Here is a 25,909-nt window from a genome sequence, read left to right on the forward strand (position 1 = left end):
CTGTTAGCACGTATAAGCACTGTACTTTGGTAGGCACAGGTGAAAAGGAGTTGTATCACTGACACAACAAGAACAAAAGAAAAGGCTTAGCAATGATACACTTGCAATCCCAGGCACAAAAGCAGGATGAGTTTCAGGTAGAGTGAAATGTTTGAAATTTTTTTCATTTAAATCTTACTCTAATGGGTTGGTTTTTTGGGGTTTTTTTTTTTTGGGGGGGGGAAGGGAAGAGGAACTACAAAACTGAAAGGCACCCTAAGACATTATACCAGCTACATTTCACTCCAGCAAAACAGGGTCAATAAGAATATGGCTGAGGAATATTCCATTTGCCCTTAACATTTTTAGTAAAGGACATTTTACAACCTTCCCTGTAGCCTATTCTTTATGCTGTACTACCATTATAGACAGAGATCCTCTCCTAAGAGCTAACTCCTTTGTTTGTTTGAAACAAGTCTCCCTTGTTTAACAAGTCTCCTATGTTTCATTTGAAACAAATTACTACTTCTAATGAGTTCATTATTATTACTCCATGGTGAAAAACTGATAACCATTCTTTTTATAGCATACTCTTCTCATATCTCCCCTTCAGTTTTCTCTGAAAAGGATGAGTTCTTCCAAAGGTGCTTCAAAGGTTACCTTTCCAAAATTTTCTTTGTGCTCTCTCTGTTGTTTTTTCTATATGATTAATGCAATGCCTTGAACTGAACACAGAGCTTCAGCTCTGGACTTGCTAGGCCTAAAGTAGAGTGGGATAATTACTTTCTCTGTTTTAAAAATTACTTTACTGTTAATATATCCCAGAAAATATTGCATTCTTTTGCAATTGCATCATGGTGTTGGCTTCTTTCTATTCTATTTCAATCTGCAAGCCCTATTCAGCAACACTCGTCTCAGCTACTATTTTCATGGACCATTCTCATAGATATGATACTTTGCACATATCTTTGCTGAATTTTGCCTGATTTCAAAAAAATTTGTAAAGGTTATTTGTATCTTAGTCCCATTCTCCAAATGCATGATTTCTCTCATCTTGATATTGCTGGAAGTTAATATGATTTACCATATGGTCCAATTTTCAGACTACTAGTGAAAATGCTGACTGTTATGTGATTCAGAACAAAGCCTGAACAACTGTACTTGACCTATGTTTTCATCTCTTACTTCAGTTCATATTAATACAAATCTGTGCTTAAACTGCTAAAACAGCTGACTTCAAAAACCTACCTGGTACCTGGGCCGACCTTGGTTGTGAGGTTGGTGGCATTATGGTCTTTCCAGGGAAAGTAGTGGATTCATAGTGTTCCTTGTGTGGTCCTTGATTATCATATATACTGGAGGTAAATCCTAAAGAATAAAACTATCCATTAGGCCAAATATGCTTAGTGAATATTTAACAAAGACTACAAAGACTATGACTTTCAAAATTAAAAAATCATATTCTAGAAAGTTCATGATGAGGTCATTGAAAAGTATGTATACTGAAAACTATTACATAGACCATAATCATCATAATCATCTGAACTACGGCTAGTTTTAGTATTTTGAATAACAAAACTCATGGTTTTCCCCTCTTGTCGCTCTCATATCTTTCAGTTTTGATTATGCTATACTTTTGTGAACCAAAATGCAATTATAATTGCCTAGCCATTTTCCGAAGAAAAATGTAAAGATATGTAAATGTTGGCAACTTTCTGAAGAGGTTTTTGTCATGTAAGTCAAACATCTTGTCCATTCATGGGGAAAAGAGTGTGAGAAAAGGAAAGGCAGAGGGGAAAAAGCACTTTACTTTTTTATTTATATTTAAATGACCAAAATGAAGACATTTTGAAACTTTTAATTTTATTCCTACAAAGCATAAAATTGAATTTCTACAATTCTGATGCTTTCATAAAATAGAAGGACAGTTCTCTGAATGGTTTTAAATGTGATAGCTGTGTACAGAGTGGGACTTTAAAAATCAAAATATTTTTCCTAACAGAAAAATACTCTGTAAACTTAGAGATGGATGCCTTTGTCCTTTTTAATAAGTTGTGTAATTTCGTTATAAGACAGTATTAGATCTTAAATCAAAATGCATACTTCCAGTCTCAGGTATTTGCTATGCTGCCTGTACTGCTTGAACTTTTATGCAATTACATTTCCAGCCCATGCTGTTGCCACATGGGTATACCAAGTCTAAAATTATCAGCAGACTATAGATATAGTGATTTCATTTGGGACTACTACTTCATTATCACTACAAAAAAAGATATTACAGATCTCCACCTCTCTGAATTCTTCCAGACTCTAACAGAGCAAATTAAGCACTTACTCTAATCAACTGTAAAGTTCTTTTCCTTTAACACACGTTGCAACTCATTTCTAGCCAGCATTTCTGATCTCATTTCCTAACAGCAGCTGGCAAATACAAAACTGAGAAGCATGTTTTTTCCCTCTGTTAAAGTTAGCCAGCAAGTAGTTCACGAATCTTCCAGGCATTTTCATTACTCTTGTTAACAAGAAGCTTATTGACTGGTGAGTTGTTTTGTGCTATCTCACCAGAAAAGACAGAGCTCTAATTCAGCCACTAAGGGTCCTGATCTAGCCTCAAGAAAGCTGACCAAGAGGAACGTACTCACTTGTCTACCCCACATCTCATCAGATTTCTTTTTTAAGGTGCTTTATATCATCCTTGAGAAATGCCAGAGCTTTTCCACCACAAAGCCCCTTAGAAAGGCACGCAGACATTTATTAAAATTCGTTCACTTAGAGAACTGCTACTTCTGCCCTTCCCCTCCCCTGAGCACTGAGAAGAAGCAGCAGGATTCAGTCATGTCCCCTGCTGTTCTGGCTCTGGGGAGGTGCTGGCAAGTGGCAGGGAGGGATCCTCAAAAGCTCTCTACATTTCATTTTGATTACATAATAGATTTTTTCTTTTTGACAGTTATTTTTCAGGTTCCTTCAGTGAACTGATTTGTTACTCCTTGGACACTTGGACAACAGATCAGTTAGTGTGATGTCAGACCACAGCATAAACTTTGCTGTAGAGAAGAAGCAAGTAAAAGAAATTAGTATGTAATATCAAGACATTCATTCATTCAGAGAAAGCCTTTAACTATAGTCTGCCAATACATTCATGAACCTTTTCCATTCAATTAGAGCTATTTGGGGCAGCATTACAAATGAATGAACCTGTCAATAAATAAAGTTTTTTATGGTTATAGTAGTGTCCTAGTAATTCCCTTGTACTGTGTTTTTAAAAAAGCACCAAGAGAAGATAAATGGAAAAAGGATGAGTTTTGGAAACATGGTCTTATGAGCCTTTGCCAGGGCACTGACAATCCAAAGATACAACACACACATTCACCTTGAAAATTATCTTCAAACGAGTCCTTACAGGTTTTATGTGCTGAAAACAGAAAGGTAACAAACATTTTTTTCATAGTGTGTAATGTCTGCACACAAAAGTAAGAAGGCAGCTTGGATTAAATAAGTGAACAGGGCAGCAAAAGTCAAGAGGTGAGTCTGTTGTAGTGGGAAACCATTATTAAAAATAGATTTATCTTTTCAATAAAATTCTTCCAAATACATATTTTGTATTTATATTGACATGCCTATGTCAAAATACTATAACTCAGGCAATTTTGATAGGGTTGATTTTACTGGTTTTATATAAAAATCTGAAAAAAAAGTAGGCCAAATTCTACCTGAAAGTGTATGGATTAACATTAATTAATTAATTAATAACAAAGTGTTTGTTGTATAATGCTATTAAAATATAGGTACATAATCTTGCTTACGTGCAAAGAATGTTCACAGAGCAATGCCCAAAATCTACCCTGGGGTGGTTCCACTAACTTCCAAGAAAGTACATGAAAATAGTATTTGGATTAGCGTGCATGAGAAGTAGCATTTGGAAAAAAAACCTTACTGTTAGGATGATTATTTATATGATAACTGCATGTGGGGTTAAGGAAAAGTCCCTTCATTTCCTGTTCGACTAGCATGTGACCACACACCAAAAAAAAAGAAAGGCTATATGTAAACACTGTTATTGTTAACTGCAGTACCTCTATCAGAAGAATACGCCTTTTAAAAGAAAGTTGTTCACAAATGAAATGTCAGTTCCAGCCAAGTCACATAGCTATAATTAAGCACTGGCAAGACAACAGCAGCAAATACAACCAGAAAAAAAGGCTTCACAGAAAATTACCTTTCTTTTGATACATATTCAAATAATGTAAAGGCAATACTGATGATGGAAAAAGTGACAGGCAGTTAAGTGTTACATAGCTATCATTTGTGCCCAGCAAAAAAGAAAGACAAAATGCTATCATGTATGTATGGGCAAGAGAAGAAAGCTTACATTTGTTCACTTTAATAGTCATGTTACCAAGTACAGATAATGGAATATAAGAAAAGGTTATTTGCAAAACATTATTTTCAGACGTTTAGCAAATGTCTGCTTCTTGGCACCTGAAGAGATTCCTTTCAATGACATCTTATAAGCAACTTATAAACAATAACAGAAGCTAAAAAGGAAATCATAACATGGCAATAATTTACAACAACGGTTGGTACACATGTTCTTGCATGATTGTTATTGTCCAGAAAAATAACTGACTGATGGATAAATGAAAATAGTTATAATTCGTTGCTCTTACTAGTAGGAAGAGGGGTCTGCAATTGGTAAAGACGATCTTCGGTGTCTGGAAAGACTCCAGGTCTCCAGTTGACATGGGAACCATCTGTGGTGCTTGCTTGTTCACTTTCACTTCCAGGTGGAGTGCTAGGTGGCAGGGGCTCCTTGGTTGCTTTCTCTCGCTTAACACCATCCACGGACTCTGTGACTGCCATGACGACGGCATGATCAGCTTTACAAATGAGCGCTCACAAAACCACCACCCACATTATTTCCCCCTTTCTTGTACCACTGCAAGCCAGAAAGCATGTCCATCTTCCTCATTCAAAGCACAGAAAGAAGACATGAAGGCCTCCCCTTCCTCTTCCACACTGTCACTGGCTTCTGAGAGACCCTTGAGCACCACATACGTGCTCACCATTTTGGAGGGAGACATTGGCTGCATACACAGATCCCAGTGACAGAGGGAGAGGGAAGACCTTCAGAAGAAGGGACCACGGCAACAACAACCTGACCCTGTAACGCAGGAGTGAGCGGCCATACTGCAGCCAGATCTGTGGTGGTCTTGCCTGCCAATCCGGCAGTGAGGAGGAGTAAGAAACTGAAGGCAGAATTTATGGGACGTAATTCTTATATGATTGCCCTCCCCTCACCTCTGGGACAGCACTCCCCAGTGATGATGCTGCTGCCGAGTCACAGGAGCAAGCCATCTGCTTAACCCACCAGAGCACCTCCACCACACCAATCATGGTGCCAAAGCATACCAAGCCTGAGCCCACTGATGCGCAAGAAAGGAAGATGGGCCCGGAGATTCAGAATCACCAAAGTGCATGTCTTGCAGAACAGTCAGGAGCCCACCCAGAAACATGCTTTCAGCAAAGGACAGAAACTACCAAGTGTACAAGCAAGGAGTTCCTTATGCCTTGTCCAGAAGGTAATTCGGTCAACAGCACAGATCCCACCACAGATTTTTTGCACTGCAAGTCCACACTGAGAGTGTAGACCCCAGGATGAGAAAGAGAGGGAAAGGAGTAGATTTCAGAAGAAATAATGTCTCATTTCACACCAGCCATGAGAAATGAGTAGGATCCATTATTCTTACTGGTACCCGTCAGAGGAGAGTCATCACCACCTTTATTCGTACTGGCTGTGGTCCTGTGGAGGACTGCATCCCCAGGGGCGTCTGTGGGATGCGTGATGCCTTCAGTGCCCTGTCCTGGTTCATTATCTGAAGGCAGCGGTGGCTGAGTTGGGTCTTCGTGGTGGGCACCATCAAGAGAGGCAACAGCTGTTACTACGATGCGAGTTGCCCATGCTTCCTGGGTTATATCTTCTTGTTGCAGAACATCTGTGGAGGCTGTGACTGTTTTGATGATTGCTAAGTTAACTTCAGAGACATTTACAAAACCCCATCTTACTTATTTTTCTCTCTTTATTTTAGTTAAGAAGCTCTACCTTTTTCTTTTTTAGCCTACATCGAATATTCAGTGAGAAAAAAAAAAACACCAGCAAGATCTTTTGTATATGTCACATTATTTTTGGTTTGTCTGTTCCTTCACTAATACTCTATTGTTCACTTTAATAATTGCTTATTAATTTCCTAAATTTTAATGTGGATTAAAGCACATAAAGACTTTCCAGAGAGTAGGTAGCAGCCACTTAGACCTGACTATTTGATATTGACAATATCATCATGTTAAGAAATGTCTTTTTAAATTTATTTGGGCATCTCGCGTTTTCCATGAGATGCATAAGAATGTGTTCTGCTCTCCCAAGAGAATAATTTAAAATTAATTCAAGTGGAAAATTAAGGGATGAAATTATTTAATGAACATCACTCACTCATCATTCTGGCAGTGCTAATATTGCTGCTGATGCAAAAGGATAAGGATGTCACAAAAGTATTCTAAGAAATAGGCATAGCTTAACTAAATGCACTTTCAGAAATATCCAGGTGTTCTAAAGTATTAAATGAATAACAAAAGTTAATATTAATACAGAATTACCCTACCAAATATTAATGTCACTAAGCAAAATGAGAAACCAAAAGATACGTTTCCAAACAACAGTAGCCAGAAGCGTTAAGTTTGAAAATACCTAGTAATTGCTATTTAGAAGGGAGAAAAAAAATATTATTTTCAGAATAAAATTAGTATAAAAGTCCTGTTATTACATAGGAACAAGAATAGAATGACTTCGTTGTATTTGCCATTGATCTGTCAAACCACATAAAGCTTAACAGACTGATGACAATGAACTGTGAAGCTTTACCGGATCTCTTCCGTATGTAGAAAACAGGAGTAGGGAGTAGAGAAAAGAACTATATTTTAATCCACCCAACCTTTGGTTTTCAAAGCTCTTTGGTAAATCCTAAGTGTTGCAGGTTAAATAATTGTGATGAAAATGAATATTGAAGAGAAAAAATGAAAGAATAAATCTTCATTTTTCCTTAGAATTTTTGTTTTAGAAAATGAAAGCCAAAAATGAAAAGGTTCCAAAGGACTATGATGTCATAAATATCCATTATGACACAATAAAAATATTAGAATAAAAAAGCAATATTTTGACAGGGGCTAGTTCTAATTGGATAAAATGCAGAGCTTAGGAATTGATGTTATAACCCTGCAGAACTAAATGAACAATCTGCAGTAAGTTATTTCAAAGTTTACAATATCAAGAGAATCTGTGGCAATATCAAGACCAGGAGTGACCAGACATGAAAAACTGTTTTTAAATCTATGATTCATCTACAAAAACTACCACCCCCACAAAGAAATTGATTTTGAGTATCACCTTCTACTAAAGATTACTCACAGAAAAGGTGGGGGACATAAGAAACAAGGGACCCAAGGGAAAAAACATCCTTAAGAGAGAGTAATTCTTGTTCAGATGTTCACATGCAACAAAATCATAAAACCTTTGGACTGCAAGTCCACACCATGAATGTAGACCCCCAGGATGAGAAAGAGAGGGAAAGGAGTAGATTTCAGAAGAAATAATGTCTCATTTCACACCAGCCATGAGAAATGAGTAGGATCCATTATTCTTACTGGTACCCGTCAGAGGAGAGTCATCACCACCTTTATTCGTACTGGCTGTGGTCCTGTGGAGGACTGCATCCCCAGGGGCGTCTGTGGGATGCGTGATGCCTTCAGTGCCCTGTCCTGGTTCATTATCTGAAGGCAGCGGTGGCTGGGTTGGGTCTTCGTGGTGGGCACCATCAAGAGAGGCAACAGCTGTTACCACAGTGATTTTTAAGCAGCTGTGAATTCTGCGTGGCTACCACAGCCCTCCCATTCCCACCACATTCAAGTCTCCTGTTCACTTTAAACCGCTGCTACCATTTTTTCACCACAAAAGGAGAGGAGAAGGAAGATCTCCTTCCCACTCATATATCACCACTGTGCTCTCAATGTATTGATCAGATATTTTCATTGGCTATTCTCATCCACTCTTTTACTTAATCCAAAAGGTTCCCAAGGACAGGGGACACAGGGAAAGGACAAAGAAACAGTGGTCAGGAGAATTCCCTGACATACATCTCAGGCTGACCACAGATCCTCAGCTTCACGGGCACTGTCAAATGCTGCTACAAAGTGTTTCATATTACAAATATCAGTACTGACAGTAAAGAACCCTTTCTACAGGCTTTGATTCTCCGTTGCAGCCCAAGACTCTGTGAGTGGTGACAAGTTACAGAAAATAGTTATAATTCATTGCTCTTACTAGTAGGAAGAGGGGTCTGCAATTGGTAAAGACGATCTTCGGTGTCTGGAAAGACTCCAGGTCTCCAGTTGACATGGGAACCATCTGTGGTGCTTGCTTGTTCACTTTCACTTCCAGGTGGAGTGCTAGGTGGCAGGGGCTCCTTGGTTGCTTTCTCTCGCTTAACACCATCCACGGACTCTGTGACTGCCATGACGACGGCATGATCAGCTTTACAAATGAGCGCTCACAAAACCACCACCCACATTATTTCCCCCTTTCTTGTACCACTGCAAGCCAGAAAGCATGTCCATCTTCCTCATTCAAAGCACAGAAAGAAGACATGAAGGCCTCCCCTTCCTCTTCCACACTGTCACTGGCTTCTGAGAGACCCTTGAGCACCACATACGTGCTCACCATTTTGGAGGGAGACATTGGCTGCATACACAGATCCCAGTGACAGAGGGTGAGGGAAGACCTTCAGAAGAAGGGACCACGGCAACAACAACCTGACCCTGTAACGCAGGAGTGAGCGGCCATACTGCAGCCAGATCTGTGGTGGTCTTGCCTGCCAATCCGGCAGTGAGGAGGAGTAAGAAACTGAAGGCAGAATTTATGGGACGTAATTCTTATATGATTGCCCTCCCCTCACCTCTGGGACAGCACTCCCCAGTGATGATGCTGCTGCCGAGTCACAGGAGCAAGCCATCTGCTTAACCCACCAGAGCACCTCCACCACACCAATCATGGTGCCAAAGCATACCAAGCCTGAGCCCACTGATGCGCAAGAAAGGAAGATGGGCCCGGAGATTCAGAATCACCAAAGTGCATGTCTTGCAGAACAGTCAGGAGCCCACCCAGAAACATGCTTTCAGCAAAGGACAGAAACTACCAAGTGTACAAGCAAGGAGTTCCTTATGCCTTGTCCAGAAGGTAATTCGGTCAACAGCACAGATCCCACCACAGATTTTTTGCACTGCAAGTCCACACTGAGAGTGTAGACCCCAGGATGAGAAAGAGAGGGAAAGGAGTAGATTTCAGAAGAAATAATGTCTCATTTCACACCAGCCATGAGAAATGAGTAGGATCCATTATTCTTACTGGTACCCGTCAGAGGAGAGTCATCACCACCTTTATTCGTACTGGCTGTGGTCCTGTGGAGGACTGCATCCCCAGGGGCGTCTGTGGGATGCGTGATGCCTTCAGTGCCCTGTCCTGGTTCATTATCTGAAGGCAGCGGTGGCTGGGTTGGGTCTTCGTGGTGGGCACCATCAAGAGAGGCAACAGCTGTTACCACAGTGATTTTTAAGCAGCTGTGAATTCCGTGTGGCTACCACAGCCCTCCCATTCCCACCACATTCAAGTCTCCTGTTCACTTTAAACCGCTGCTACCATTTTTTCACCACAAAAGGAGAGGAGAAGGAAGATCTCCTTCCCACTCATATATCACCACTGTGCTCTCAATGTATTGATCAGATATTTTCATTGGCTATTCTCATCCACTCTTTTACTTAATCCAAAAGGTTCCCAAGGACAGGGGACACAGGGAAAGGACAAAGAAACAGTGGTCAGGAGAATTCCCTGACATACATCTCAGGCTGACCACAGATCCTCAGCTTCACGGGCACTGTCAAATGCTGCTACAAAGTGTTTCATATTACAAATATCAGTACTGACAGTAAAGAACCCTTTCTACAGGCTTTGATTCTCCGTTGCAGCCCAAGATTCTGTGAGTGGTGACAAGTTACAGAAAATGGTTATAAGTTATTTTTCTGTTTATGGTAGTCACAAGACTAGGTTCCCTCCCAGAATCAGGTTCAAATTTTGGCATTACTGAAGTGTTTTACCTATTAGAATTACTCTGTGGTGTGGTGTTTTTGAACCCACCACCCACACAGTTCTCTTCCTCGTATGGAGAGTAGTGTTTATATTTTTTATTCTAATTGGATCATGAAGAAGAAAAGGAGTCAGGCTTTTCTCTTTATTTCCATTGTCATCACCTTTCCAACTGCGTTACCTGATCTGTCCTGCTTTTTCACAATAGTTGGCTAATGCTCTATGATGGGAAGAGCAATGAGACAGAAGAGATACCATCAGAGGAACACACAGCAACCATAATTTTAACTTGTCACAAAATCAAAAATAGTACTGTCTGTTTAAGAAAGGATTAAAGTTATGCCTCTTGTTTCAGGAATAAGTTATGTGTTTCTCATATCATGTTTTTAGAACTTTATTTTGGTGGTATAAGTGGTTATGCGTTATACGAGACTGCATCATGACATTGTGTCATGCCAAGTTTTGTAAATTCCTTTCTGTCATCATTCTGTGAACCAGAGGAACAAATGTTTTGATAAAATCTATGAAAAGAACGGTCTTTCCTGAGATGAATATTCACAAATTAAAAGCATAAATGTGTTGATGCACAAATATATATAAGTCTGAATTCAACTTCATGGTGAAGACAGTTGGCAACACCAAATAGTGTAACTTATGTAATGAACCAGATGCAATTCCACAGTCATGCTTCACTAAGGAACAGAAAGCACTAAAAGTGCTTTTAGTAAATAAAAAATAAATGTTCTATACAGAGCTAAAAGTGAAAACTTCTATCTCACCACCATCCAGGCAGAGCACAGATAAAATTAATCACTCCATAATTTGTATCATTGTCTTAAAGAGATGAGTAAGTTACTCCTCTCTGCAAGTTCATGCAATATCTTTCCAAGACAGGCCATCTGAGAGACAGAGGTGATGAAGTACACATAATTGACATTATCACTAGTACCTGTAGTAGAAGATTCTTTTTCATGATTATTCTCTCTGGAAGGAATAATTCTATCCATTATAGTAGGTTGTGTGGCATAATCCTTTCCCTTGTCCCAACCTGGATACACCAATGGGTCTTGAGCTGAGTCATTCTGTTTGGCCCCATGGTTGGAGGCCATAGCTGTTATGATGATGGTGAAGCAATTATGAACTCAGTATATAAAGATCCATTTCTCATATAATTCTCCTCTTCGGGTCTTGTCTCTATGACAGGCCTTGCTCACATGTCTACTACATTTAATGGCAAAGAGAAGTAAAGCAGATTTGCTTCTCATTCTGGTGTATGTTTAGAAAAGCTGCGTACTGTCACCAATACGAACTCCTTCCTCAAACTGAGCATATGCTTTTCAGAATCAAGATATCTCATTGTTTTTCAAAAGTATTTCCTGAAATCATGCTGTTGACTTTGTATTGGTTGAATATCAAACCAATATCCACTGATGCAGAAATAAGAACAACAATATTTTATACTGCAGTTATTTAGACAAATGTGATATTGTCCATACCAGGTAATCTGTAGCTTTTATTAGACAGTCACAGCAAGAGTACACAAATCTTACAAGTAGCATAATCCTCTTTAACCCCCCCTAATCCAATCAAAAAAACCCAAGAAAATTGCTACAGCATATTAAAATTTTAATTGCAACTAGGCCAAATTATATTGCTATAGTAGTATAGTGCAGTATAGTATAGTATTTATATATATCAGTAATACATTGTACTGCATCACCAGATTTTTAAAGGCTGTTGAGGAAACACCTGGGGTTGATATCTTAGAGGAATGTGGGTGTAAGGACTGCTGAAGCAGTGAGCTACACTAAACTTCTGTTAATACAATTACATTTAGTTGAAGGAATAGATCCACATTATACAGCCTCTCAAATAACGTTTATGATAAGCCTGTCTTCAGTGGCCTGTATTTGATAATCTGCAAGAGCAGATGATGGCTGTGTTAAATTCACTATTGGCAATGCTTAGTTCAGCACATCAGTCATTAACTAGTAAACTTAGTACACTCATAGGAACAGAAACTAATATATGCCAATTTTCAGCTACTAGCTTTAAAGCTGTATTAGTATAATTTGTTCTTTTATGTTTCAATTGCTTTGACCAATGGAAGAGAGAAGCCTCTCTTTTATTCTACACTATGCTTTGTTTTCTTCCCTTCATCACCAGTATCACCTTGTCATAGTTCAAAAGCGGGGTGAGTAGATATTTTAGATAAAATTTTTTAGATATAATTGCCATATTAACAAAAACTGAAAAAAAAACCCAGGTCCAATAATGACTTGCAACAGGAGAGTGAACACAGCTGCCAAATATGTGAAAAATACAACAGACGTTATTATTTTTCCGTTTAAACATTCGCTGTTTCCCACAGGTAAAACCCTGGTAGGTAGCCTGTTCAAACCTTGTGACTGCATGACACAGAACACAAAACATAGGAGACAGTTACAGAATTAATCTATTATAGGTCTTGACAGGCAACCCAAATAGGAGAAAAAACAAACCTCCATGAACAGGTTGGAATAATATAATAATTTTAAAAAATATATAATATAAGATCAGAATTGCTGAGGTTTATTCACAGAACCTCTGTTATGGCCTCAGAATGCAGAACTGTTGGTGAAAAAATCCCCAAACTAAACCATTAGTAAACCCTGATAATTTACTAAGATGTGACCTGTCATATTACCTGTATGAGAAGACTCCTTTGCAATATCATTTTCACCTGCAACAGTAAATTCCTGTCGTTCAGTACTCCCAGTGGTATTTGCAGGATTTTGCTCTTGACTGATCCATCCAGAATGAACACTGTGTAATAGTGGATGTTGGGTTGGTCCTTGACGTTTTTCATTTTCACTTGTAACTAGTGCCGATAAGATGATGATTGAATCAATAATGATCAAAATACCCAACAGCAGTCACACTATTCTCATCTTCATGGTCTACACAACAAGGGTGCTTGGCTTTTGTGTTTTGGCTTTTTTTTTTTTTCATTGTTGCATTTGATGTGAAATGAAAGAAAGATGAAAGAAAACAAAAGTCCTTTGGAAACTCTATCACACGAAAGCATCACCAGGATCAGAAGATTTAAGTGAGCTAGAAAGTTTCCCAATGACCAATGGCAGAGAAAAGCTATAGGAGAAGTAGTGGAAGAACTCGTAGAAACAACAGCTTGCATCTTTAGTTCATATTTATTAATACTAACTTAACTGTTGAGTCTGTGTATTCCAGGCTTTTAAAGTGAAAAAGATTATGAACCTTCTCTTTTGAGTTAGTATCTCAATTTCACAATTACAAGGCTGGCTCCAGGGAAATTGTCATTTCTCCTGGGACTGGATGAATGAAATAAACCGGTTCATATATTCAAAGGCGAAATGCATATGTGTTGTAAACTTGGTAATAATTAAAGCTCTTACTGATAAAATAAATTCATTGCTGTTGTTTACACAGCAGAAGATGCAGTCAGATATCATGTAAAGTACCACCACCATAAGAGATTTTCTAATGAACATTAAAAGGCTTAGAAAAAGTACACACACACAAAATAATTTTAAAAATCCTGAACCACCCACCCCAACCTTTAAAACTAAGATCAGCATTAGAACTCAGTTTGAAATATGTTTGCCTTATGTATCAAACGTTTCCATAAGTGATATGTTAAAGCAAAGGTCCTTAATCAGAGCATGCAAAGAATGAGCTGGACCTATTACATATGCCATAAGTCACCAGCTAGAGAAACCTATGCTATTTCACAAAAAGAGCAAAACTGGAGGAATATTTATTTTCACCTTCAGGCAATGAAATGTTCATAAAGAGGGCACTCATACAAATGTAATTCCTTATTTTTGTAATTAAACCCAATACATATAGATTATATTGTGGGGAAAAAAAAGTTAATTTTAACTATTGTATGAATAAAACTGATCTAACAATACTTCAGAACTAAAAGAAAGGTATCACAAAAATTACCTCTGGGTGATTATAGCACCTGTTCTGATGCCAATTGTATAAACTTCCACTATTCAAAACCATCTTGTAACCAGAAAGACAGGTACCAAGCTGTTGGAGGCAGGTCGTATAAATCCAAAGAACTACCACAGGATGTAGAAAATGCTTGTTTTTACAGAGGGATAAGAAGGCTTTCCACAAGTCCCAGTGAAATGGATCTCTTTTCAGTAGAATCTAATCTTATGCAATTACAAGTCTGGTCCCTAAACCAGCTATATATAGCTGTGCCTCCAGCTATTCAGTTTTCATCTCTCCTTAACAGGGTGTGCTGGTTTTGGCTGAGAAGGGGTTAATTCTCCTCACTGTGGGGGTCGGCTACCTTTCCAGCTTCCCGCGCTCTGCCGCGTGGCGGGGGGGGGGGGCTGGGAGGGGCAGGGCCATGGTGGGGACGGCTGACCCCGACTGGCCAATGGCAGGTTCATTCCATACCACGTGACACCATGACCAGTATATTGAGGTGGGGGCAGCTGCAGCGCCAGCGCGGAGGCGGTGCGCGGCTGCGGCGCGGGCAGTTTGTTCCGGCGGTTCGTTCCCCCTCTCCCCTCCCTTCCCCCCCCCCGGGGCTTTGCGCCTCTCGTTGTTCTCCTTTACATTGCATTTCTACTGTTGTTTTCTTTTAATTTTAATTATTAAACTGTTCTTATCCCAACCCGCGAGCATTACCCTTCTGATTCTCTCCCCCATCTACCGGTGGGGCAGTGAGCGAGCGGCTGTGTGGGGCTGAGCTGCCGCTAAACCACGACACAGGGTAAAGCCGTGCATTACAGCCAAAAACATCCTAAAAATGATGCTCATGTCCAGCTATGCTTTTTCAAAATTTAACTTGAAACTATTTAGGTACATAGCAAAAATAGCTGGAGAATGCATTCTGTAAGCCTTTGCCTGCAGGTTTTTAGGCTTGAAGAACATGAACACATTTTCAGTATCTCGGTTGGTTACTGGCACTTACACTGGTAGTAAAACGTTCACATTCATCTGGAGGTAGTAGATTATCCTCTGTAACACAGTTTCCTGTATTTAAATCACTAGCTCCCTTTTTTGTCTACAGATTATACAATAGAAATTTTGAAGGAGAAAAAATTGATTTTTTTTTCTCATCAAGGTGGGTCACCAAACATTACAATCTACTCAGTTTTATTATGCTACTGCCAGTGCAAGTTTAAAAATCCCAGAGACTTGAGGAAAAGTGGCAAGTAATGAAGATTAGATGCAAAAGATAGACTTGGAATGACAAACAGATGTTATAGATGACACCTATGAGGGCTCTAGTACAAATAATACCTTTATATAAGGCATTATACTGAACTGAGGCTAATGGTATAGGAATTACAACCAGCTGCACCGTACTTGGAGAGATGCAGTTTCCCAAGAACAATGGGGAAAATAAGCAACAGAAGAATAATGTATAGCAGAAGTCATGTAAAACCATTACAGAAGTTATAGACATTTAAACTCAAGTTTGAAGAATCATGCTGGACCTAAAGAATTTGGTAGATGTCTGACTACATGCAAAACATGCTTGCTAAGTACTCAAGAAGTACTCAGATTCAGGTTAGAATATCCATCACTGAGCTCAAAAGCTACAGTCAGCAAAAAACCAAAAGCACCTTGATAGCCACCAGGAAGCCAATATTAGTCAAGAAAGTTATAACACAATTGAACAGGTAAAATAAAACTTCCACAAGAGTCTATGATCAGAGACTCTGTACATTTTCATCCATGGAGCATGCAGACAGGACTAGGACACAAGAAAGTTGGAATTCAATATGACATGTGGAATAAGTCACCAATGCAGAGCCTCAAAGATAAATAAACACCAGAAATTCCGCAAACTTAGTCAAAAGAATAAAAAAATCTCATAGCAAATTGACTTGTTAATTTTGTATTTTCTCCTAAAAACAAAGAACACTTCCAAAAAAACCCAAATACACCTCTATCTCCAGAAAGAAAATAATAATAATAAAAAAGACAACATTATTTAAGCTATGGATGACTTTTTTTTGGTAAAAAAGAGCTATCAGATGATCACTAAGGGACTATTCATATCAGGAAAATACGGCTATGTATTAAAATATCTGCATTCTGGTATTGGATCATGTCTAGACAACTGAGGTCACAAAACAAATGAACTGATGTTAGAAGATTGCATGGGAAGAGTGTGGAAGGTAGAAAATAAGAGACATTTACTGACACTTCTCAAATAAAAGGGTGCTTGGGTTTTGTCCTTCCAAAACTCTGCCTGAACATCTTCCCCCACGGACAAGTCTACTATTTTATAGCTGTAGATTTTAAAACACATAAACTGGAATTATTTCAACATTATTTCGCCCCCCAAAAAAATCTAGAAGAAAAAGAGAAAAATACTGTTCTCTTGGAAAATCATAACTGAATGAATGCATTCAAACAGAAATGAAACCAAGAAATTAAATTTAAGCAGTGATAGAATCGTTACTCATTCTATCAATGTGGGCCTGACATGATTTTTCTGAAATCAGGTAGGACCGGAAAAAGAAGAAAGAAACCATCCAAAGAGAAAGGGAGTTCCTTACTAGTACTTGGAGCATAGTCGTCCTTGGCCACGCTCCTGTCCCAGCCTGGAAACACTGTTGGGTGAATCGTCTCCTCCGAAGAGTCTTCGTCATCTGAACCATTGCCGCTTGAGGTCACATCTGCTGTGATGATGTTAAATCTGCCGTGAAGCCCTAACCCACAAGGTGCCTTCTGCTGACAGCAGTTACGCTGTCCTGTCTCCCCTACATGCAGCTTTACAAGCACAGAGGAGAGTGTACAGCACCGTGCTTCCCATGATCCATACCTCCTCCTGGTTCTTCCACCCACAAGGCACTCGTCACCCTGCCATGGCCCTGCTGAAGCTGCCCCAACGTGGCTCCTAGCTACATTTCAGTGCCTTGTGCATGCTCGCAGCACTAACCGTGCTCTGTCCTCTTCTAGCAGAGTGAGCATAGTCTACTTCTAAGTTGCCTCCAAACAGGAAAAAAGGAAAAACCCAAGTTCACGCTTTATAAAGTGACTCACGTGCTCTTCCCTTTCAGGCACGCAGGAGACCTCCACAGTACATAAACAATGTGGACAAACGCTCTACCGCTACCAAATGTACAGTCAGCGAGAGATAGCCCCATACTTTGCTTTTCCTACCTCAGACACATGGTAACGGGAGGCAGTGGCATGTACCACACATTCACACACACACACACACCCCCCCCTCCACTTAATGCTTCTGAAGCTTGCTGCCCTGGTGCTCTGGTGCCCCTAATCAAAGCGCCCTCTTAGCACGACATTCTTTACCCTTGGTTGCTTGCGTGGGTTCTTGCGTCTTCTCTCCAGGATTTGACCACCACCAGTGGTTTGAGAACGGATTCCACTGAGCTTGGGTGGTGGTTTTCTGCAGGTTGTCATGACGAGGCGCTGGAGCTGCTAGGACATGGTTCATTCAACCAAGATCTTGTTATTATTTCTTGGGAAGCACTTTTCCTCTAGCAAAGTCAAGTCCACAAGCACCGGCACCCTGAGCATGCTCATGCCACTGAGACGGATGTGAGTGCAAGGCGAATGCATGAACCTATGGGATCATTACATTCCTCCAGCATGGAGCCAGATGCAAGCACTACTGGCAGTCCCAAGAAAGAACACGGTCCCTTGAGAGGAGTCATCAAGAAGCCCTGTGGCTCTTTGTTAGCCCTTCACACTCAACAAGGTTAACGAGTTCCTCACAGGCTTTGCCAGCAGGAGAGAGCAGATAGCCGTAGATAGACTCCAGAATGAGGAACATCCACCAAGATGACATAAAATCACATACAAAGGGGGAGAGGAGTATCCATGACGGGCAAAAAGGACACCCAGAGATAAGCACACCCATTAGTTTAGCCCTCTCTTCTACTGACAATCCCATGAAGCCCATGCTGCCAAGGACCTGGGCTCAGATCTACAGCCATTCCTCTCGAAAGACTCATGCACACCCCCCTTGGCCTGATGCCGCCAGCAAAATCCACAACAGAAACACTTTCCAGTTAGGCATCAGCAGAGCATGGAGGGAGAGGCGCAGCTTTACTCCTGTCACATCACCAATGCACAATAACTTTGCAGAACATCATAGCATTTCAAATAGTAATGTTCCGTACGTTTGTGACAGGCATTTAAGGATGGAGAGAGGTTTTTCTTCAGAAAAATTCCAGGAATCTACAGCCTTTTGGTCCACTGCGCTAGGCAAGCCAAACAGGTACTGGCATGCAAACAGAAATTATTGTGCCACTTGTATAGAGGCTGGAAACTCCCTCCAAAGAGGAATTATTCCTTGAGACACAACATGCCACGAGGGAAGCCCACAAATCAGATATGAATGGAGACAAAACATCAGCTCTAGAAGCAATGGAAGAAGGTGCTTCTAAGAATACGGACCTCACAAGATGTAAATGGGTTTTTCCTGTAGCATGGGAGATGTGTTTGAACCAAGAGCTGATCAGGAGAGCATCCAATTTTCACACAGTATAGGTGTGGCAAAGGAGGAGGAACATCGGGTAGGACCGGAAAAAGAAGAAAGAAACCATCCAAAGAGAAAGGGAGTTCCTTACTAGTACTTGGAGCATAGTCGTCCTTGGCCACGCTCCTGTCCCAGCCTGGAAACACTGTTGGGTAAATCGTCTCCTCCGAAGAGTCTTCGTCATCTGAACCATTGCCGCTTGAGGTCACATCTGCTGTGATGATGTTAAATCTGCCGTGAAGCCCTAACCCACAAGGTGCCTTCTGCTGACAGCAGTTACGCTGTCCTGTCTCCCCTACATGCAGCCTTACAAGCACAGAGGAGAGTGTACAGCACCGTGCTTCCCATGATCCATACCTCCTCCTGGTTCTTCCACCCACAAGGCACTCGTCACCCTGCCATGGCCCTGCTGAAGCTGCCCCAACGTGGCTCCTAGCTACATTTCAGTGCCTTGTGCATGCTCGCAGCACTAACCGTGCTCTGTCCTCTTCTAGCAGAGTGAGCATAGTCTACTTCTAAGTTGCCTCCAAACAGGAAAAAAGGAAAAACCCAAGTTCACGCTTTATAAAGTGACTCACGTGCTCTTCCCTTTCAGGCACGCAGGAGACCTCCACAGTACATAAACAATGTGGACAAACGCTCTACCGCTACCAAATGTACAGTCAGCGAGAGATAGCCCCATACTTTGCTTTTCCTACCTCAGACACATGGTAACGGGAGGCAGTGGCATGTACCACACATTCACACACACACACACACCCCCCCCTCCACTTAATGCTTCTGAAGCTTGCTGCCCTGGTGCTCTGGTGCCCCTAATCAAAGCGCCCTCTTAGCACGACATTCTTTACCCTTGGTTGCTTGCGTGGGTTCTTGCGTCTTCTCTCCAGGATTTGACCACCACCAGTGGTTTGAGAACGGATTCCACTGAGCTTGGGTGGTGGTTTTCTGCAGGTTGTCATGACGAGGCGCTGGAGCTGCTAGGACATGGTTCATTCAACCAAGATCTTGTTATTATTTCTTGGGAAGCACTTTTCCTCTAGCAAAGTCAAGTCCACAAGCACCGGCACCCTGAGCATGCTCATGCCACTGAGACGGATGTGAGTGCAAGGCGAATGCATGAACCTATGGGATCATTACATTCCTCCAGCATGGAGCCAGATGCAAGCACTACTGGCAGTCCCAAGAAAGAACACGGTCCCTTGAGAGGAGTCATCAAGAAGCCCTGTGGCTCTTTGTTAGCCCTTCACACTCAACAAGGTTAACGAGTTCCTCACAGGCTTTGCCAGCAGGAGAGAGCAGATAGCCGTAGATAGACTCCAGAATGAGGAACATCCACCAAGATGACATAAAATCACATACAAAGGGGGAGAGGAGTATCCATGACGGGCAAAAAGGACACCCAGAGATAAGCACACCCATTAGTTTAGCCCTCTCTTCTACTGACAATCCCATGAAGCCCATGCTGCCAAGGACCTGGGCTCAGATCTACAGCCATTCCTCTCGAAAGACTCATGCACACCCCCCTTGGCCTGATGCCGCCAGCAAAATCCACAACAGAAACACTTTCCAGTTAGGCATCAGCAGAGCATGGAGGTAGAGGCGCAGCTTTACTCCTGTCACATCACCAATGCACAATAACTTTGCAGAACATCATAGCATTTCAAATAGTAATGTTCCGTACGTTTGTGACAGGCATTTAAGGATGGAGAGAGGTTTTTCTTCAGAAAAATTCCAGGAATCTACAGCCTTTTGGTCCACTGCGCTAGGCAAGCCAAACAGGTACTGGCATGCAAACAGAAATTATTGTGCCACTTGTATAGAGGCTGGAAACTCCCTCCAAAGAGGAATTATTCCTTGAGACACAACATGCCACGAGGGAAGCCCACAAATCAGATATGAATGGAGACAAAACATCAGCTCTAGAAGCAATGGAAGAAGGTGCTTCTAAGAATACGGACCTCACAAGATGTAAATGGGTTTTTCCTGTAGCATGGGAGATGTGTTTGAACCAAGAGCTGATCAGGAGAGCATCCAATTTTCACACAGTATAGGTGTGGCAAAGGAGGAGGAACATCGGGTAGGACCGGAAAAAGAAGAAAGAAACCATCCAAAGAGAAAGGGAGTTCCTTACTAGTACTTGGAGCATAGTCGTCCTTGGCCACGCTCCTGTCCCAGCCTGGAAACACTGTTGGGTAAATCGTCTCCTCCGAAGAGTCTTCGTCATCTGAACCATTGCCGCTTGAGGTCACATCTGCTGTGATGATGTTAAATCTGCCGTGAAGCCCTAACCCACAAGGTGCCTTCTGCTGACAGCAGTTACGCTGTCCTGTCTCCCCTACATGCAGCCTTACAAGCACAGAGGAGAGTGTACAGCACCGTGCTTCCCATGATCCATACCTCCTCCTGGTTCTTCCACCCACAAGGCACTCGTCACCCTGCCATGGCCCTGCTGAAGCTGCCCCAACGTGGCTCCTAGCTACATTTCAGTGCCTTGTGCATGCTCGCAGCACTAACCGTGCTCTGTCCTCTTCTAGCAGAGTGAGCATAGTCTACTTCTAAGTTGCCTCCAAACAGGAAAAAAGGAAAAACCCAAGTTCATGCTTTATAAAGTGACTCACGTGCTCTTCCCTTTCAGGCACGCAGGAGACCTCCACAGTACATAAACAATGTGGACAAACGCTCTACCGCTACCAAATGTACAGTCAGCGAGAGATAGCCCCATACTTTGCTTTTCCTACCTCAGACACATGGTAACGGGAGGCAGTGGCATGTACCACACATTCACACACACACACACACACCCCCCTCCACTTAATGCTTCTGAAGCTTGCTGCCCTGGTGCTCTGGTGCCCCTAATCAAAGCGCCCTCTTAGCACGACATTCTTTACCCTTGGTTGCTTGCGTGGGTTCTTGCGTCTTCTCTCCAGGATTTGACCACCACCAGTGGTTTGAGAACGGATTCCACTGAGCTTGGGTGGTGGTTTTCTGCAGGTTGTCATGACGAGGCGCTGGAGCTGCTAGGACATGGTTCATTCAACCAAGATCTTGTTATTATTTCTTGGGAAGCACTTTTCCTCTAGCAAAGTCAAGTCCACAAGCACCGGCACCCTGAGCATGCTCATGCCACTGAGACGGATGTGAGTGCAAGGCGAATGCATGAACCTATGGGATCATTACATTCCTCCAGCATGGAGCCAGATGCAAGCACTACTGGCAGTCCCAAGAAAGAACACGGTCCCTTGAGAGGAGTCATCAAGAAGCCCTGTGGCTCTTTGTTAGCCCTTCACACTCAACAAGGTTAACGAGTTCCTCACAGGCTTTGCCAGCAGGAGAGAGCAGATAGCCGTAGATAGACTCCAGAATGAGGAACATCCACCAAGATGACATAAAATCACATACAAAGGGGGAGAGGAGTATCCATGACGGGCAAAAAGGACACCCAGAGATAAGCACACCCATTAGTTTAGCCCTCTCTTCTACTGACAATCCCATGAAGCCCATGCTGCCAAGGACCTGGGCTCAGATCTACAGCCATTCCTCTCGAAAGACTCATGCACACCCCCCTTGGCCTGATGCCGCCAGCAAAATCCACAACAGAAACACTTTCCAGTTAGGCATCAGCAGAGCATGGAGGGAGAGGCGCAGCTTTACTCCTGTCACATCACCAATGCACAATAACTTTGCAGAACATCATAGCATTTCAAATAGTAATGTTCCGTACGTTTGTGACAGGCATTTAAGGATGGAGAGAGGTTTTTCTTCAGAAAAATTCCAGGAATCTACAGCCTTTTGGTCCACTGCGCTAGGCAAGCCAAACAGGTACTGGCATGCAAACAGAAATTATTGTGCCACTTGTATAGAGGCTGGAAACTCCCTCCAAAGAGGAATTATTCCTTGAGACACAACATGCCACGAGGGAAGCCCACAAATCAGATATGAATGGAGACAAAACATCAGCTCTAGAAGCAATGGAAGAAGGTGCTTCTAAGAATACGGACCTCACAAGATGTAAATGGGTTTTTCCTGTAGCATGGGAGATGTGTTTGAACCAAGAGCTGATCAGGAGAGCATCCAATTTTCACACAGTATAGGTGTGGCAAAGGAGGAGGAACATCGGGTAGGACCGGAAAAAGAAGAAAGAAACCATCCAAAGAGAAAGGGAGTTCCTTACTAGTACTTGGAGCATAGTCGTCCTTGGCCACGCTCCTGTCCCAGCCTGGAAACACTGTTGGGTAAATCGTCTCCTCCGAAGAGTCTTCGTCATCTGAACCATTGCCGCTTGAGGTCACATCTGCTGTGATGATGTTAAATCTGCCGTGAAGCCCTAACCCACAAGGTGCCTTCTGCTGACAGCAGTTACGCTGTCCTGTCTCCCCTACATGCAGCCTTACAAGCACAGAGGAGAGTGTACAGCACCGTGCTTCCCATGATCCATACCTCCTCCTGGTTCTTCCACCCACAAGGCACTCGTCACCCTGCCATGGCCCTGCTGAAGCTGCCCCAACGTGGCTCCTAGCTACATTTCAGTGCCTTGTGCATGCTCGCAGCACTAACCGTGCTCTGTCCTCTTCTAGCAGAGTGAGCATAGTCTACTTCTAAGTTGCCTCCAAACAGGAAAAAAGGAAAAACCCAAGTTCACGCTTTATAAAGTGACTCACGTGCTCTTCCCTTTCAGGCACGCAGGAGACCTCCACAGTACATAAACAATGTGGACAAACGCTCTACCGCTACCAAATGTACAGTCAGCGAGAGATAGCCCCATACTTTGCTTTTCCTACCTCAGACACATGGTAACGGGAGGCAGTGGCATGTACCACACATTCACACACACACACACACCCCCCCCTCCACTTAATGCTTCTGAAGCTTGCTGCCCTGGTGCTCTGGTGCCCCTAATCAAAGCGCCCTCTTAGCACGACATTCTTTACCCTTGGTTGCTTGCGTGGGTTCTTGCGTCTTCTCTCCAGGATTTGACCACCACCAGTGGTTTGAGAACGGATTCCACTGAGCTTGGGTGGTGGTTTTCTGCAGGTTGTCATGACGAGGCGCTGGAGCTGCTAGGACATGGTTCATTCAACCAAGATCTTGTTATTATTTCTTGGGAAGCACTTTTCCTCTAGCAAAGTCAAGTCCACAAGCACCGGCACCCTGAGCATGCTCATGCCACTGAGACGGATGTGAGTGCAAGGCGAATGCATGAACCTATGGGATCATTACATTCCTCCAGCATGGAGCCAGATGCAAGCACTACTGGCAGTCCCAAGAAAGAACACGGTCCCTTGAGAGGAGTCATCAAGAAGCCCTGTGGCTCTTTGTTAGCCCTTCACACTCAACAAGGTTAACGAGTTCCTCACAGGCTTTGCCAGCAGGAGAGAGCAGATAGCCGTAGATAGACTCCAGAATGAGGAACATCCACCAAGATGACATAAAATCACATACAAAGGGGGAGAGGAGTATCCATGACGGGCAAAAAGGACACCCAGAGATAAGCACACCCATTAGTTTAGCCCTCTCTTCTACTGACAATCCCATGAAGCCCATGCTGCCAAGGACCTGGGCTCAGATCTACAGCCATTCCTCTCGAAAGACTCATGCACACCCCCCTTGGCCTGATGCCGCCAGCAAAATCCACAACAGAAACACTTTCCAGTTAGGCATCAGCAGAGCATGGAGGGAGAGGCGCAGCTTTACTCCTGTCACATCACCAATGCACAATAACTTTGCAGAACATCATAGCATTTCAAATAGTAATGTTCCGTACGTTTGTGACAGGCATTTAAGGATGGAGAGAGGTTTTTCTTCAGAAAAATTCCAGGAATCTACAGCCTTTTGGTCCACTGCGCTAGGCAAGCCAAACAGGTACTGGCATGCAAACAGAAATTATTGTGCCACTTGTATAGAGGCTGGAAACTCCCTCCAAAGAGGAATTATTCCTTGAGACACAACATGCCACGAGGGAAGCCCACAAATCAGATATGAATGGAGACAAAACATCAGCTCTAGAAGCAATGGAAGAAGGTGCTTCTAAGAATACGGACCTCACAAGATGTAAATGGGTTTTTCCTGTAGCATGGGAGATGTGTTTGAACCAAGAGCTGATCAGGAGAGCATCCAATTTTCACACAGTATAGGTGTGGCAAAGGAGGAGGAACATCGGGTAGGACCGGAAAAAGAAGAAAGAAACCATCCAAAGAGAAAGGGAGTTCCTTACTAGTACTTGGAGCATAGTCGTCCTTGGCCACGCTCCTGTCCCAGCCTGGAAACACTGTTGGGTAAATCGTCTCCTCCGAAGAGTCTTCGTCATCTGAACCATTGCCGCTTGAGGTCACATCTGCTGTGATGATGTTAAATCTGCCGTGAAGCCCTAACCCACAAGGTGCCTTCTGCTGACAGCAGTTACGCTGTCCTGTCTCCCCTACATGCAGCCTTACAAGCACAGAGGAGAGTGTACAGCACCGTGCTTCCCATGATCCATACCTCCTCCTGGTTCTTCCACCCACAAGGCACTCGTCACCCTGCCATGGCCCTGCTGAAGCTGCCCCAACGTGGCTCCTAGCTACATTTCAGTGCCTTGTGCATGCTCGCAGCACTAACCGTGCTCTGTCCTCTTCTAGCAGAGTGAGCATAGTCTACTTCTAAGTTGCCTCCAAACAGGAAAAAAGGAAAAACCCAAGTTCACGCTTTATAAAGTGACTCACGTGCTCTTCCCTTTCAGGCACGCAGGAGACCTCCACAGTACATAAACAATGTGGACAAACGCTCTACCGCTACCAAATGTACAGTCAGCGAGAGATAGCCCCATACTTTGCTTTTCCTACCTCAGACACATGGTAACGGGAGGCAGTGGCATGTACCACACATTCACACACACACACACACCCCCCCCTCCACTTAATGCTTCTGAAGCTTGCTGCCCTGGTGCTCTGGTGCCCCTAATCAAAGCGCCCTCTTAGCACGACATTCTTTACCCTTGGTTGCTTGCGTGGGTTCTTGCGTCTTCTCTCCAGGATTTGACCACCACCAGTGGTTTGAGAACGGATTCCACTGAGCTTGGGTGGTGGTTTTCTGCAGGTTGTCATGACGAGGCGCTGGAGCTGCTAGGACATGGTTCATTCAACCAAGATCTTGTTATTATTTCTTGGGAAGCACTTTTCCTCTAGCAAAGTCAAGTCCACAAGCACCGGCACCCTGAGCATGCTCATGCCACTGAGACGGATGTGAGTGCAAGGCGAATGCATGAA

At 42.7% G+C, this 25,909-nt stretch overlaps 1 protein-coding gene across 7 annotated transcripts in view; it reads right to left on the bottom strand.

The window, feature by feature from the left end:
* CD44 (CD44 molecule (IN blood group)) overlaps positions 1-25,909 on the bottom strand; it is a 68,480-nt gene that overhangs the window by 8,434 nt on the left and 34,137 nt on the right. For 2 of the 7 annotated variants that reach the window (XM_064452349.1, XM_064452350.1), the window contains exons 7-9: positions 5,727-5,987; positions 4,647-4,832; positions 1,228-1,347 (exon numbers count right to left, since the gene is read on the bottom strand). In XM_064452349.1, the coding sequence (XP_064308419.1) occupies positions 1,228-1,347; positions 4,647-4,832; positions 5,727-5,987 (567 nt within the window). Of the gene's footprint in view, positions 1-1,227; positions 1,348-4,646; positions 4,833-5,726; positions 5,988-7,368; positions 7,861-8,350; positions 8,537-25,909 lie in introns of those variants that run through there. The other 5 variants (XM_064452353.1, XM_064452354.1, XM_064452351.1 and 2 more) reach the window with 4 other exon arrangements.

The sequence above is a fragment of the Phalacrocorax carbo genome, chromosome 5 (genome assembly GCF_963921805.1).
Source record: "Phalacrocorax carbo chromosome 5, bPhaCar2.1, whole genome shotgun sequence".
In the NCBI taxonomy this organism is placed as follows: Eukaryota; Metazoa; Chordata; class Aves; order Suliformes; family Phalacrocoracidae; genus Phalacrocorax; species Phalacrocorax carbo.